The 16,878-nt window shown below is 37.2% G+C and overlaps 1 protein-coding gene across 1 annotated transcript; it reads right to left on the reverse strand.

Moving 5' to 3' along the window:
- Nucleotides 1-25: 25 nt before the first annotated feature.
- On the reverse strand, nt 26-14,909 carry LOC116025490 (chromatin modification-related protein EAF1 B-like). The gene is made up of 23 exons (XM_031266722.1): nt 14,560-14,909; nt 12,578-12,758; nt 12,424-12,478; nt 12,242-12,339; nt 10,680-12,144; nt 10,444-10,563; nt 10,129-10,284; nt 8,538-8,726; nt 8,225-8,305; nt 7,466-7,523; nt 6,864-7,384; nt 6,708-6,758; nt 5,946-6,003; nt 5,659-5,855; nt 5,464-5,517; nt 5,305-5,385; nt 5,083-5,220; nt 4,553-4,669; nt 4,040-4,137; nt 3,713-3,931; nt 3,207-3,585; nt 744-2,403; nt 26-545 (listed from the first exon to the last, which is right to left on the reverse strand). Exons 2-22 carry the CDS (start codon nt 12,703-12,705, stop codon nt 931-933), a joined length of 5,736 nt encoding a protein of 1,911 aa, XP_031122582.1. The 5' UTR covers nt 12,706-12,758; nt 14,560-14,909; the 3' UTR covers nt 26-545; nt 744-930.
- Nucleotides 14,910-16,878: the final 1,969 nt, after the last annotated feature.

Raw genomic sequence — 16,878 nt, forward strand, 5'->3', positions numbered from 1 at the left:
TTGTAAAGTTGATCTCAAATCAAAGTTAAAAGAAGAAACGTAATCAATCTCTCGCTGATTATTTATTGTCAAATGCACATTGAAGCAAGCTGGCAGCATGCGCGCATCCATCCCATATGAAGAAGAAGAAGAAGAATCACCATAACAATTTACAACAAATGCACAGCCTGGCTGGCTGGCTCCCAGTAGTCTATTACTACTTACTACTTGGCTACGCAATAGTACAAAGTATACACTAATATTCACAATTTCCAACACCATTTCGCTATAGAAATTATAGCTACCCCTCAATTCAAAGTAGCAATAATACATGGGATCAACTACAGAGATAACATAAGCCAAAGCAAAAAAGAGCCCACATAGATACAATAGGGCAACCAAGGATTTTGGGAAAAAAAAAAAGGTTTAAAAAAAAAACATAGATGATACCCTGTACACATACCTCTTTATCTAGCACTATCTTCCTTAGATTCAAGGGCAAAAAATATACAAAACCCAAGAGTTTGCCTGTCAACATCCCTAGTCTAGCAAAACCTGGACTTCACCTGCACAGAGCAATAAGCAAGATTCAGCAAGTAATACACTTCTTTGCAACAAAATGAAATATTGTCTGTTACTGACCCTGCCTGTTGCAAGGGAAACAAATCTGCTCGATTTACCCCACCATACGGGTAAATGTGTGTAAAGCACTGCTACACCGTATTTATCATAAATGGTGGGTGCAAAACTCAAAAAAGGATTACCTGTACACTGTGATTTTGAAGGCATGCCGACCCAATTAGGGGTATGACCAGCCACCATTGGAATTACCTCCAATCTTGTCAAGTGCACATCAATCCAGTCCACAATCACTGGGATCAGGCATACAACTGCTATTCCCTGATTGCAGAGCAGAACCTGCAGCTGCTGGAAAATGTTTCAGGGTGTAAGCTACAATTGTTGCTGTGGTTGGTGAACAGGTGAGTGGGTTTGCAAGTGGGAGGGCTGCTTCCATTGCATGCTAGCATCATGCCCCGCAGGGGACAAGTTGCCTGAAGATTGCTTCTGTCTTAACCCCTGGCCAACTTGAGAAGAATGCTCACCACCAGCAGCAGTATTTGGCACAGACCCTATGGAATCAAATAATGGTTCAGCAGCCTTCCACTGGGAAACATTAGAAGAAACAACAGGTGCCGCATTAGTTGCATTGTTGCACTCCCTAGCTGTTGCTGTCATTGTACCAATAGGAGAAGAGTTGCTTGCAGTATGCTGATTGAACTGAGATTCACCAGCATGTAGCTTGTTCAATGGTTCAGAGTTCATCAAGCGGCTTGGTTGCACCATTCTCTTGGAAGTAGGATGACTTTGATTTACTAAATTTTTCTGTGTCTGCACGAGAGGCTGTGAATGTGGAACAGGTTGGTGATTGGAAGAACTAATGACTGGCGTTGGAATAGATTGATGGCAAGCAGGTGATGTTGAGCCTGATGCAGTTGGAAGACCGTGACCTTTACTCATATTATCAGGATGAGAAGTCTGTTGGTGAGGATTCGTTGATGAAGCAGTTTGGCCAGAATATATCTTTTGCTGAGGCTGTTGCATCTTAGAATTAGGGGCTGTGGATGATTTTGTAGGCTGAGCAGGGTTTACTGCTGACCCAGGATACAATCCTTGATTTTGCATCGAGTTTGTCATCTGATCACCTTTTTCTGAGGCTAGGATCCCTGAATTTGAAGAGACTCCATTCAACACAGAGGGATCAATCTGCATGTTCTGGTTCATCAGTGTGTTCCCCCTCCCTACTCCTTTCAAAAGTTTAGCATTCGGCTGCCGCTGCTGAGGGTGATTCCTGCTAGTTTGTTGGAGTGGCTGCTGTTGCTGTATCTGATGTGGCCGTTGCTTGTTCAACTGATTAGTTGGACCACTGCCCCCACTTTGAGCACTTCGGGCAAGGCCATGAGGCAACATAGGATGTTTCAGCTGATTCTGTGGAACTGAGGAAGTTGGTGTCAGAGGAGAAAGTGATACAGGTGGTTGGGGACTTTGCAATGGGGATGATACAGGGAGTTGGTGTTGCTGTACAGGCGGTATCAAAGAATTTGACGAACCAAACTTCTGCTTTTGCTGCATAAGTCGCTGTTGCAGTTGCCTCTCTTTTGCCAAGTGCAATGCGTAAGTTTGTTGCTGTGAGTTGGTGGCATGGTTGGCACCTTGAACATGAGAATGGTGAGGACTAAGCATATGTGGCGATTGAGCCTGCTGATGATGAGGTGGGTATGTTGGAACATGTGGAGAGGCAGTCTGGTTAGGATATGAGGTAGTTAACCCCCCAAATGGAGGTACTGTTTGGCTGTTTACTTGTGAGGCCTGAATCTGAAGCTCAGCAAGCATCATCTGCCTCTGAGTATCTTGATTTTGGGTAGGCTGTAACACAAACAAGTGGGATGCACAAGTTATGTGCAGAACTTTAGGTGAAGTAATACAATGGTACAATATATGGGGAAAAAATCCCTCAAGTGTGCAAATGCAGGGTCAAAAAAGCAGAAATAAGTTGCCAGCAATATTTTGTGCAATGACACCTACTGATTGTAAACAGAAAATGTTTAAAGCCAATGCTAACACAATATGAGTTGCATATCCAGACTATTTTTTATGTATAATATAATATCCTTGTGCATGTCTCAGTGTGCATACACAACCCTAACAAGACTATTGGTACGAGAATTCCAGAAACAAGTACGCAGATGAACACATAATATGAATTTACAGCATATAAGGGCATCAACAATGGTTTTATGATATTTTGGAATTTTTTGTGAAATCATTGGCCAAGTTGGAGCAAAAAGAAAAATAATAATAAATTTAAATTTAAAATTAAAAAATTAAATAAATAAATTGGGTGGTTGTCAGTTCTGACGTGCCCAGCAGGCATGTGGCTGGGGCACAAGCCTTTCACGAACATGTGTGACTTTTCATTTTTGACAAAAACTTGGGTTTTAGCAGTAAAACCCAATTCCTCTCCTCTTCCATATCAGCAAAAACTTCTTAAAAACTGTTAAGTGTTAAGAAACCCCTGTTGGGGTTGCTCTAAGAGAAGTAAAGCTCATTCTGTTGACTATCCTTTGTGTTATGATAACCTCCTTTTTATTTCAAAAAGTATTTGTTTATATAAGTATAGATCAAATAAAAGAATGGAGATAAATATCTGAAAATTAGAAATGACTAACCCGCATCATATGCAAGTTTTCGCGAGGTCTCAACATTGAGTTGCCCTGACTAGAGCCTACTCCAGAGTGCATATTTACAGGGTTTGGCATTGCTACCATACCAGAAGAAGTCATAGTCCCAGAATTCAGCATAGATGGTGAGGCAATTCCCTGAAAGCCAGGCCTAGGTGTTGGCATGCCTCTGTTAATGCCACAGATAATCCCCATGCTATTTCCACTGGGTAGCATGCGGACACCACCACGATCAGGCCCTGGAAAAGCTCCAGGAGCAGATGAAATGGGTATGTTTCTCCCAGGTAGAAGTTGATTATAATGGTGCATTCTTTGTTGTTCATCAACTGGTATAGATGCAGATCTAGATATAGCATATTTACCATCCCTATAAGCAGAATACCATATTAGGACTTGAGGTAACAAAATAAAAGAAAATGATTTGATATAATAATAGAAGCACGATGCCACAGTAGAAGACCTTTTTTAGTATGAGCATAAAAGTCATCCTTTACCTGACAGCTGCATTTAGTGGACTTGAAGATGACGGAAAGTTATTTCCATGAATCACATTTGGAGACCCTTGCATTGTTGCAGAATTTGCACCAGAAGCAGGAGGCATTGACCCCAAAGCACCCTGACTTGAAACAGTTAATCCACTTGAATGTGGACCTTGGTATCCAAGAGGAGGATTGTCCAGACTAGATGAAGGTGCATCACACAGGTCCAGAGGCCTTCAGTAATCAGTAAACAAATAAAGGTGAATATCCACAGAACGAAAACAAAGTGTTCAAATCAAATTACACGAAATCTCAATTATGCACAAATGAGCAGGATCTCACGTCAAAATAACATTCGGGCTATTTGGAACAGCTTGTGAAAGAGCATTTATATGAGAACTGTGAGCTTGCTGGATTGGTTTTTGATCCTGGTTATCACCCTTCATAAAAAATGAAAAGATATTAAGAGAAGATATTACGGTCAATATAAATCCAAACAAGCATAAAGCAAACAGTGATCAGATAAAAGGTAGATCAGCGTCCGGACACCAAGCCTTTTATGGAGCTTCAAATTCAAATTAAATTGCAATAATTATTATGAATAATGCAATATTGAAAGATGCGCACACACACACATATATATTATGGAATAGCATACTGCAGCTCTAGCCCTCATAGCAAATGTTCCCAAATACACAAGACACAACATAAGGAAAATAAAATTATGAACCTAATAAGATGACCAAGGATAAGCCATTTACCATATTCACCAGTTCTAACTTCTAAACCTGAACATTCTTATATAGAATGCATATATAATATATTGGGAACACTCCTGACGATCAACAAGCATACCTGAGTCTTGCGAAGCTGATATTTCCGCTCAATCAAGATGATTTTCTCAAGATGAGATTTGAGAGCATCCTCTTCCACTGGCCCCTGCAAGCGCTGAAACAATTGTCTAGCACTCCCCTGTGTGGCCATATTGCACGTGTTACGCAAGCCAGTTTTGGAAAGTGATAAATATTGTTTTTTTTTTTTATATTTAACCTCCTAATTCAGAAGGTGCCTTAATTCAAATTTAGAAATCATAGATATCTTGGTGGTTGCTTTATTAGTATATTTTTCTTGTAGTTTAGGAATCATATTATCTATAAGACTCCTAGTTTTCTAATGATGTGCCCAATAGTTCTGTATAAATACCCACCACTAATGTAATTTTCAATTATATCAAAATAATATTTCTCCCCACTGTTCTTGCTTTATTCTATAAGCTTCATCTGCCTTATGGGTGGTTGATGGCTCTATGCCACCCACCATATTACCACACATGATTTCTAGCAATTTGTTTACAATGAGCTATTAGAAAAAAGAAAAGGGGTTACCTTGGGAATGCCAGGTAATGTTGAAGGATAAGGTTGAGAAGATCCTGAATCCTCAGCACTATCAGCCCCATCACCATTAGTTTTATCCATTAGTATTTTATGGCGATCTTTACATTCTTTAGGTTTGCGGTATATGCACTGCACACGTGTCAAGATTGTTGGTAACATTGACACCATATAAAAATAATGTTGACAAACAAATTCAGAATTTCAGATGCTCACCTTAAATTGCAAAGTGCTGTTTATAGCATCACTTATAAGTTCCCAATTTGGACCCATGTCATGCACCAAAACAACTAGTGCCTGGCATAGAATTTGATTTCATTATAGACATTCTTAGAAAGACCAAAGCAAAATTGATCAACAATCATAATATTGTACCTGGTCCTCAAATGGTGACCATTGACTTCCTGAACCAGGCTGTCCAGCAGGTATCTGAGAAGGGCAATAAACGTCAGGATGCAAGTATTTTTAAATGAATAAAACACTGATGCTGACACAGAAGATGAAACTTGAAAGTATAAATAGCAATATTGAAAGAAGGTCCTGTGCAGTTGAGCTAGCTTTCCTAAGTACCTTCAAACTTTTAGCCTTCCTACTTAAATCACGGCCAGTAAGCATTCTTGTAAATTTATTGGAGCTGGGCATATTGCTCATTTGGGATGCAGCTGGGGATGGGACAGATCCAGAAATTGGAGAAATATTATCAAAAGAACTTTCCAGTGATTGCCTCATTATCTTTGGTTTCTTTGGAATGTGCTGACCAAATAGACCTTCAAAAGAGCAACAGTTTCTAAGGGACTAGAAAAAAACACATTAAATAGCAAGTCCTGAAACGTAAATGACTTGTTTAGAGACATTACCACTGCCACCATTAGACTCAAATTGATGACTCTCTAACCTCTTTCTGGAATAATCCCCCTGAAATCAGAAAAGACGTAGAGAATTTAATTGCAATAATATAAAATTCTTCATGAACTACTCAATAGACTAGTCAAAAAAGTGTCAAGAAAAGAAACAGCAGATATGAGTAGCATGCAATACCGCACTAGAGAGATGAATTTCTAGATACAACCTTCAAACATATAGATATCTAGACTTCTTTTCAATAAGTAATATATTGATATCTAGACTTGCAATAGGGTTCTTTTACAAAATACCACATTACACTGTCTGCAACATCTATTTTAAGCTTATACCCTAATATCCAGCCATGGTTCAGATAAACATTTTTATATAAGCTGAACATGCAGAAAGAAGATGGAAGACAATTCTAAATAATACTTGGAAGATTTTCAAGTGCTTAACAGTGATGAGAAATGTATGCAAAGTAGAACCTAACCAGTAATATGTTACTAATACATAACCCAAATGATTAATATAAAAACTCTCTAATACTACGCTGCATTCCTTACATCTGTTGCCATCAAATTGTCCACAGTATAATGGGAGAACAGAAACATAAATTGACTTATATATGACTGGTTCAAAGAGATAGACAATAAGAGGGACTTCAACAAAATACTTTCATAATCATTGTAATATTAAAATGAAAAGAAGTTCAGACCACTACATTGGAACACTGGTCTGCACAAAATCCATAGGATTTTAGAAAGGAAAAGCACCTGTTCATTTTTGAAATTCGAATCAGCAGTCCACCTCTGTTCATATGAACCCTAGAAAGAAAAAATGCGGTAAACAACAGTAGAAAAACTCAAAGCCAAACTGCATATTTTAAATATTTTAAGTTGTCTATAGAGAAGTAATAAGTTATCAAATACCAGAAACTTTGCTTTTTTCTTCTTTTTAGGTTTCATAGATACTTCAGCAGAATCAAACTTTAGATGCTTCTCGAATTTCCCTAGAGATTCAACCTCTAAATTGTTTGGCACATGTGATCCACCATGCAAAGTACTCTGATCATCTTGAAATGAACTGGTTTCACTAGAGGCATCTGTCTTTGTAGACATCTGAAGACCTGATGTTCCAGCATTAAAAGGACTAAGAACTCTTTGCCGATAACAAGTCCGAACACGTTTTGTTGGAAAGGACACATTAAGACTGCTGGTGTGGCGTTTAGCCTGAGGCACAGATTGTTGGCTCCCTACTTTATTTTCCATGCACTGAGTGAATGACAAATCAGCACCTATGTCGTATGATCTTCCACTGTATGTGCGCAAATGTTTTTTCCTCTTCTTTTGTGAAAATCTAGAAGACTTGTTACCATCAAAGGCAACTGGCATATCATACATTGTTGTTTCCCCCTCATCTTCTTCATATGCATAATCTTGAAATTCTGGATCTGATTAGAAAGCAAAAGGCTTGTCAAGAAACATACTGACTAGAAATTATGCAGACACAGTAATGATTTTTGAAGACAGACCTGCAACAGCATCACAAGCAGATGTCTCAACTTCCTCTTGCATGATTGTGCCAGTTTTCTGAAAGAAATCATATGGTAGTAACAATGATAAGACCAACCACAATAGCATAAAAGCCTCCTATCCAACAATAATTATAAACTATCAGGTCAGAGAGAGGAAATGGTCTCAGGCTTTATATTCTTTAAGTTGGAATATCTTCAATCAATTTCCTGTTCACAGCGTTTAATATTTGAGTTGCTTTCTTTAAAAAAAAAATGAAATTTTCAGTAGACCCTCCCACAAGAAAAAAGTGTGTTCTTAGAATTTCACCAGATGCCCACGAGACCAGATCATGTATCTCAGCATACTATCACTCGTGTAATTCTTAGTTCTCAAGCCTTCATCAGATGAGCTCAAAAAGATGATTAATTGAACAAATTTTAAAAAGAGAGCAAGGTGAATATGAAATAAACAAAATCACATTCAAATTGTAGGACTTCAAAACAATTCCAGCCTTGATTCCATTAAAATGAAGAGCCAGCATAGCAACTCATAAATCAAGAGCCTTTTGAATCCATGTGTAACAAGCCTCCAAAAAAATAAAGTTCAGACCAGTCAATCTTAAGGCAGCAGTAAATCATCCTTGCAAACTCATTGAATGTCACAGGGCAAAGACAGTGTTCATGTAGTAGCCCCAACAATTTGCTACATATTATCACTAAGAGCAATGTGTATGGTATAATAGTCCCCACAGGGCACAAGAAGGTCTATATGTTTACCTCACATTGCAGAACATGAGATTCAATAGATTTTCGGTAGGTTTCAGTTGCACCAGATGGTATAGTATAGAAGAGATTTTCCTGCAAGAAAGTAGGAGTATAACTTTCAAGCATTACACAACTAAAAAAGAGATTGGATAGGCATAATTATAAAGTAGAAGATGCACATATCCACTAGTGAATAAATAAATGTAATCATCATATAAATCACCAAAAAAAAAAACACAAATACAGGTTAGAGCACAGGAATCCAGAACGAAGAAGAGTAGGGTGCACTAATAAAATAGTACAAGTTACAGGTGCTCATCCATACTTCTGTCAAATTGTCTTCCCAGGACATGTTCACAATTGCCACGTCAGACACTCTCTCTGGAGTTGCAGGAGCTTCAGCCTGGCTGTCCGGAACATCAAAGTTATTACACTTCAGAAATCTCATAGCATAATCCTGAATTGTGAGACCAAAAGCTTTTCTAGGACATTGCAGCTCCACTTTTTTGTTTCCCTACAACAACCACCATGCAATCATACATCAAACCAAAAAAAAAAAAAAAGTGCAATGAGAATCTCAAAGTTTCTCATTGGACATTAGAAAATAATACAAAGAATGGTCATCAACAAAGAAATAAAAAACAATTATTAGAAGAAAAAAAATTAAAATTAAAATTAAAATATAAAAAATAAAAGATAGTAAATGGAGACAATTTTAATCAATTTTTATAACATCCCCATAATGCCTGTCTTCTCCAGTGGGTCACTTTCAAATAAATTGGTCAAGTGTCGTGTATAAGCTTTTTAACACAAATTGAAACAGGTTACACAAAAAACCAATAAACAAAAATGTATATGTTGCTTCCTTAATAATCTTCTACCTTTATTCTGAATAAAATTTTAAAAGAGGTCCAAAACAGGTGAACATGCCCTCCAATCCATCCTGGGCCTGCTTTACAACCCCATTGTTTACCCACTCATTTCAGCCCACAGTCATTCTGGGTTGGTTGGGATTTAACCTTTTCTAAATCTGACCTGTTTCCAACAAGAAAAATTTGGCCCAGTTCACTGTCCTCCATATAAGATGAACTGTCTTATACCGGTCAACAGTGTGAATATAAGAATTTCATTAAGCATATTCTTGTCATCTTGTGATCTTTAACATAAATCAAGAAGATTTGTCTATAGGGGAGAGGTATTATAATCTAGTGGACAAAAGACAAAACTCCCATACTCCTATACAACTATCTTAGTGATGATTCTGCTTATTATTATAATAATAAATAAATGCAAAAAGAGGCTATAACAGTACAACACATTCTTTTATCTCAACTCATTCAAACAAACAGAAAACCTTGAAATCAAAGCTACAATATAAATAAGGATCACAAAATGATATATACATGGCAAGCCATTTCTATTATGGTGAAATCAGACACAGTAAATTACCAGCCAATCTTGCTTTTTATTTTTTGGATAGAAGATTATGCATACAAGATCTTAAGTAGCACAAGTGCTTAAGAAACTTCCTAAAGAAATGCCCACTATATCATTAGCCTTGTCATCCAATTCATCAAGAACAATTTTTTGTCATCCATAGCTGAGACATGAGAGGGCAAAAATATGGGGAAAGTGAAATCAGAATAGATAGAGGTTTTAGTAGTAAGCACAGAAAACAAAATAGTATAAGAGAAGAACCATCAGCACCAAACAAAAGCAGTAAAACAAATAAAAAATACACCACTGACACCAATTGACAAAATTATTGACATTCCCCATTAAATAGATTACTTGGTCAGAAAATAACCAAAACAAGATAATCATCATGATATCAATGCAACCCATTCTGTCCATAGAAGTACAAAATACAAAATAAATTATGAAGATGCATCACTTGGTTACTTGGTTTAATATACCTTCACTGAATGCCAAAAATCCATGACAGCCTTTGCTAAGGTGTGAGCTACCATTTTTTGCTTTGAACTGTCATTGAGTTCTTGAAATCTTAACCGAGAGGTAAAGGCAGCTCGGTAAGACATTTGAGCAGCAGCTGTTCTCTTCCAAAGACGCTCCTATATAAAGTGAGATAATTGCAATTCAGTACTGGCACTAAATCTGGAAAATTTTAATCCCATAATGTCTGAATCATTGACTTTGATATGTGATGTGTGCATACTTTAATACATCCCTCTAAAATCAGAAAGATGTTAAAACAAGGCATTTAATATAACCTGCATAAAATCATTTGCCAGCCATGCCATCTCTTCAAGCACAAAATCCCAGTGAGATTTGCTGCGACTCTCCATTTGGGTAGTTACAGCAGATAACTCTGTGATCCTCTTACGCTTTGCCTGCATGTTAAATTATGTTAGCACTTTGGACCTTAAAAGTCCAATTATGCACATATATACACATCCTTGAAATTCATAAATAAGAGTTAAATTTGTCTTGTGTTCAAAAAGGCAACCTCTATGATCCGTGCCTCTTCCAAGATTGAATCTTCATCAGCTTTAGTAACAAGTTTTATGTTGATCTCAGATTGTTGTCCTTCATGGGCAACAGTTGAAATTCCAACCAGTGGTGCAGCTTTTGAAGGATGTGGAACAGAGGAATCAAAAGAGCCCTGATGGTCAACATTGCAGACATTGTCATCTTGATTTTTGGAATTGTCACTTATAGGAACACTAGGCTTCCCCTCAGTTTCTGATACAGCAGGACCAATTGATTCTTTCCCTTCAATGACAACATCATCTTTTATTTCATTTTGCAAACTAGATTCATTTCTAACAAATTCTTCTGTTGGTGTTGGTCCAAATCCATTCTCCTGATGATTCTTATGCAATGAATTGCATTCCTCACTAACAAAACCACAAATTCCATCAGCTTTGCTCTCTTTCACATCTTTAACAATATCGCTTTCTAAAGCTGACGTCCTTTGAGGAACAGAGGATTGATCCTTCATGTTTCCAGTTGAGTCTAAATTTCTTCGGTCAGTAAAGATTTCAGTGTCATTCCTTTCATCAAGACTAAGACTGGTCTGAGTGCAAGATGACTCTGAATCTAAAGCCTTTGTGGCCAATGCTGCACTGCTGTTTTGACCATCATTTGATAAGCTTTTCCTATCACCCTTTGCACTACTAAACCCATTTATCTTTCTGGACCTAGCTAGATCATCAACCTTTGCCTTATCTGAACACGGCTTACTTTCAAGACCTCCAGAACCCAGCTTCTCCTTTTCTGACAACAATTCTGGTCCTTCAGGAGCCACCTCGATAGGAATTTCTTGAGCAACACCTTCTGACTGTTGATCTTTTTGGTTATTTATTATATCTGTAGAAAAGATAACATCTGGCACATCATTAAGCTGGTTAACTTTCACCAAGTCAGTCGTTGGCTTGGCAGCCTTCATACTGTCCAACTCTACCATAACCTGATTATTAGAAGGTAAAGTCTTGGAGGTCACGCCACCATTTGGACTGTTAGGCTGCCCAGTGATGTTCTGGTCCCACTGTTTTTCTGCATCAGAGACCAATCCTTTTGAATCAGTGGGGCCACCATGTGAGGGCAAAGAAAAGCCACGCCCACCACGAGTTAGGGCATCATTTGAATTTGATCTAGCGCCATCACGACTAGGCCTGGTCCTGTTACGTCGCTTATACGCTTTTCTTGGAGCGCCAAGAGCTGCAGAACCCCCTAATTCTCTGGCATTTTGATTTCCATCCATCTGGGTTGATTGCTCCAAAGGAGCAATATTAGTCCTACCAGGACATCTAGATGTCCGCTCACCTTCAATGAATTCATTTTCACCATCAAATAGCATGAGGTTATCAGCACTATTTGGTTCACAAAGCTGAGTACCCCCAGGTCTACCACTACTTTCAACAGAATCCCCATGAGGTGAAGCAGTGAAAGCAAAACTGCCTTTGGCCTCACTGCAATGTAAAAGGAAAGATAGATGATTATTTTAAAATCAGGGAAAATAAATATGGCAGATCACAAACTGGTATTGCAAATTTGCATTCCAAATACCTGGTCACAAACTGATCTAACTGTTGATCAGTTAGTGAGGTGGACTGGACACTAACTGAAACAGCACTTCCAAATTTGAACTCCAATGGATCACCACCCTGCAGAAAGAAGAAATAAATTATTCAAAGTTTCACAAAAGGAATCTGAAACAGTTAGAATAAGAACCAAATGCTGTTCCATACTTTCTCAAGAAATTCCAATTCTCTTCTCCTTTCCTCTAGGACATCATACTCCTGTCTGTTATCAACAAGCAACTTGTTTGAAATAACAAATTGGAACATGTCATAAAATTTGTTGTGAACTGGCCATGAAGACCAAGAATTTTGCTAGCATTACCTAAGTTCTTCTTGAACTTTCTCAATAGCTGCTCTCCGTGGAGAGGTTTTGGTATCATTACCAACTCCTCCCATCGAATCAACCTCGGCATTGACTACAAGAACAGATCTTGTATCACATCCATGCATTACCACCCTAACGGCTTAACAGCAACAATTACTCACCTCCCATTAATGCAAGCCTAAATTCAAATAATCAATTACAATAGCAAAACAACTGTCAGGTGGTAGCAATGATAGCACATAACTTACACATAGAGAATGTGTACATTCTTCCTTTGAATATGAAAAGGAATTACTAAAATGATTCCAAACAGATTTTCATTGAAGGGAAGCAAAATAGCAGAGGAAAAGAAAGGTCTATTACTCATTGCAGTTTAAAATGCCTCAAACCATGAGACAAATAAATTGAAGAGGTAAAACATGATATCTCCAACTTTCCAACAAAGAAACAAAATACATAAATAAATAAAAATAAAAAGAAACTGGAACTTCATTTATTCAAGCAAAGATCTTCTATTTGCAAAGCATAGATGCAATGGCTGCACCATTTACAATTTGTATCCTGGATAAGTGGTCTATTTGCACCTACTAGTGGGGCATGAATTCCTGAAGAGACTATCTGATGTATGAATTCAGTTCTCACTTCTCCAAGTGTTATCAAATGGCATATGAAAACATGAAATAAACTGTGTTGGTCATATTATTGGTAGGAGTCAAACTAGTGTCATCCACCAATGTAAATTGTATATGTTACATGCCTAATAGATATCAGCCTTTAATGCAATAGATACAACAGTTTCTCCCAAAGAAACATCACTATAAATTCCAGGTACATCCATGCATGCAATCATCTATATCCAGGCAAAATATATTGGAGAAACTAAGGCTTGAATATTAATACCAAACAGAATCTTTTCTCCAAAAAAAATAAAAAATAAAAATAAAGAATGAAAAAGAAACACAAAATAGGGAACTTCTGAATGTGATAGTCTAAATTTAGACATTTAGAAAAGAAGGAACAAATAAGAAAAAAAAAAATTTTAAACCCTAACTTTATCTGGTTATTTCCTTGAAAACATAGACACCATTAAAGCAATATTTTAGTTTAAACCCAAAGCACACGGCTCTTGCATGAAAGATTTTGGAACAAGTGAGCACTTGATCACCCATGGATCCTTGGAGGGTCCCACACTACTGGGAGAAAGGAAGACATGCAAAAGTTTACACATGCATTTCCCCTGGACCAAATTATACAAAAGCAATGAAAGAGAGGGAGAGATACAACAGTATAGGTTGAAAAAGTAATCCAATAAAATGGCAAGTTAGAAAATGGGCATCTTTTGATTATTTTCCATATAGCAAATGTCAATCAAAATTGGAATAGAAATCATGCCTATACCATGGTCAAAAGGACATTCCATGCATGATGTGTGCATGTTTGTAAGCCATTGATTGCTTGTAGATGTGTACCAAAGGTAGTATATCAACCAGTAAATCTTCCAAAATAAATGGCAAATTTTCAACTGATAAATTCACTAAACCCTTTAGAAGTTCATGCCCACCCTGCAGGATAGTGCATGCAAAGCATACATAGATAGCAAGTACATGCCACACGCATTGGCAGCAAGCTTACTAATCCTACTTTAAGCAGCTCCGGCAAAGCAAAAGAGCGAAAAGGTAAGAAGCTCAAAGCAATCACACGACTCCAACCTTAGCGTGCAAAGCAACACTAAAGTTACCGCATTAAATAAACTTCTAATACGGAAGCTTAAGGAACGACAAGACCCAACGTGCGAAACCTCCCAGCAATTCAAGCAAAATGCACGAGCGTAAATGAAGAATTCTCATTTCACATTACGCACCTAACCACAAACACTAACTACCAATTCGAACCACCCTCCAAATTCTAGGGTTGGCAAACAAAAATAAACCAGAGTGCAAATTCTAGGTTTCCCCTAGCTGGAATTCTCAAAATTATACCTGAATTGTGAAATATAAAGCTCGAATTGCAATCTAGGGCAAGAAATGGATCTTCCAGGAATGTCGCAGCGAATCCTAGGGTTAGGTTTTGATGGCAAAAGGGACCTCAATTCAGAGCAGGGAACACGCTTGCCCTAGAATTACATGAAGCCATAGACGCGTTTGAATCTCGTATGGGAGCAGGAATATTATGCAATACCAAAATGTATATATTAAGATGTGCGTGCGTGTATACGCATGAATATGTATATGTATATCCGTGCGTGGTGCTTTTGGAGTTTGTAAAAATGGTTTCCTGCTTCGTCTTCGTGCTCGTTCGTTTTTCTCTCTCCACAGTTTTTTTTTTTTTCTTCTCTCTCTCTCTCTAAGCTCGTAAACTATTCGTCGTCTACCGGTAAGTGGGCTGGACATGCAGACAAACATCCAACGGGGCTGATTGAGTATTCGGACCCATTTGGGCCTTGTCGGATCTTTATGCACGTAGCCCACTCATATTGTCACCAATCATTATTGGATCGACTATACTATCAAATAGTATGCATTCAATACATAAATAATACTTTCTCTGTCCCATTTTACATTTTTACCTGTCTTATTTACTATTTATTGGTCAAACCAACTCTTTTTCATTGCTTAATTTCTTTAGTAATGTTTTATTATTTTTAAATTTAATTTTTGTGTTTAATAGTAGTTTTAATGTAATTTCTAAATATATAAATTTTATATATTAATGCTAAACTTAATATTATGAAAAATTGAATTAAAAATAACTTCAGTAAAGTTTCGTTAAACGAACCAGACAACCAAAATGGGACGGAGGGAGTATACTTTTAGTATATTAAAAATGTACATTATATTCAAAAAAAAAATACATTATTTGAATATTGAAATTACATTATTTTGTATAATGTACATTCAATATACAAATAATATAATTAGTATATTAAAAATGTATTTTTTGTTATGGTCCACATAGCACTGTGTGGAGTGTGGACAATGGTCCACACAATAATTTGCCTATTGTCACTTTAAAATACCAATATGACAATCATAAATTATAAGATACGTCCACCTTGTATTATGAATCATTATTTAAAACGATATTCAGATTATGTATATATTTATTTAATATATTATATATCTTCCGTTAATTAATTATGCACCTGTAAATAAACTGAATTTATATAATATATTAATTGTATTATGTGCATATATGTTAAATAAAGTTACATAATATCTTAATTGCAAGAACATAATACGTTAATTGTAATAGGTACATAATTTATTAACTCCATGTACATAATATGTTAAGTAAAATCTCAGAACATGTGTGGCAACATCCATGTGTTCTTGTCGCGGCATTGTGACAAACTGGCTAAGGATATTAACAAGATATGTGATATCTGGTCGTGTGATAGTTCAGCAACCTTGCATACCACACTCACTTAGAATGTCTAATGCATATTTTCGTTGGCTTAAAACTAAACCTTGCATTGTCCGTGATACTTCTATACCAAGAAAGTATTTTAGAGGGCCCAAGTTCTTGATCCCAAATCCAGCATCCAAGTAGGATTTAATTTCTTGTATCTTGGCATGATCATCACCAGCTAGAATGACATCGTCAATGTATATTAAAGCAACAAGAAATTGTGCACCATGTTAAAAACAAAGAATGATCAGCCTTGGATTGTTGAAATCCTACCTTAATAAGCGCCTTTGTAAACTTTTGATGCCAATTGCGTGAGGCTTGCCGCAACCCGTACAAAGACTTTTTTAATTTGCAAACTTTTGTCTCATCATGTTGCCCAAAACCTTTAGGTATGCGCATGTACACTTCCTCATGCAAATCACCATGGAGAAAGGCGTTATTTACATCAAGTTGGTGAATTTCCCAAGACTTCTTGACTGCAACTGCTAATAAACAGCGCATGGTGACTAGTTTGGCCATTGGTGAAAAAGTTTTGTGATAATCAATAGCCTCTACTTGTGTGTAACCTTTGGCAACGAGACGCGCTTTGTATCGCTCTACTTCTTCAGTAGGTTTGTACTTCACCTTATAAACCCACTTGGAGGCTATTGCCCTTTTGTTTGGTGGAAGCTCAACTATATCCCATGTTCCATTTGCTTCTAGCGACAATTTCTGTTCACATCGCATCTCGCCACTGTTCATTTTTTACTGCTTGCCTGAATGTTCTTGGCTCATCATGACTAGTGATGGTAGCTAAAAAAGCTTTGTGTGAACAAGAGAAATTGTCATAAGAGACATATTGAGACAAGGGATATACTGTTGAGGATGCCGATGTTAGACATGTATGCCCT

This window comes from Ipomoea triloba, chromosome 7 (genome assembly GCF_003576645.1).
Source record: "Ipomoea triloba cultivar NCNSP0323 chromosome 7, ASM357664v1".
Classification (NCBI taxonomy): domain Eukaryota; kingdom Viridiplantae; phylum Streptophyta; class Magnoliopsida; order Solanales; family Convolvulaceae; genus Ipomoea; species Ipomoea triloba.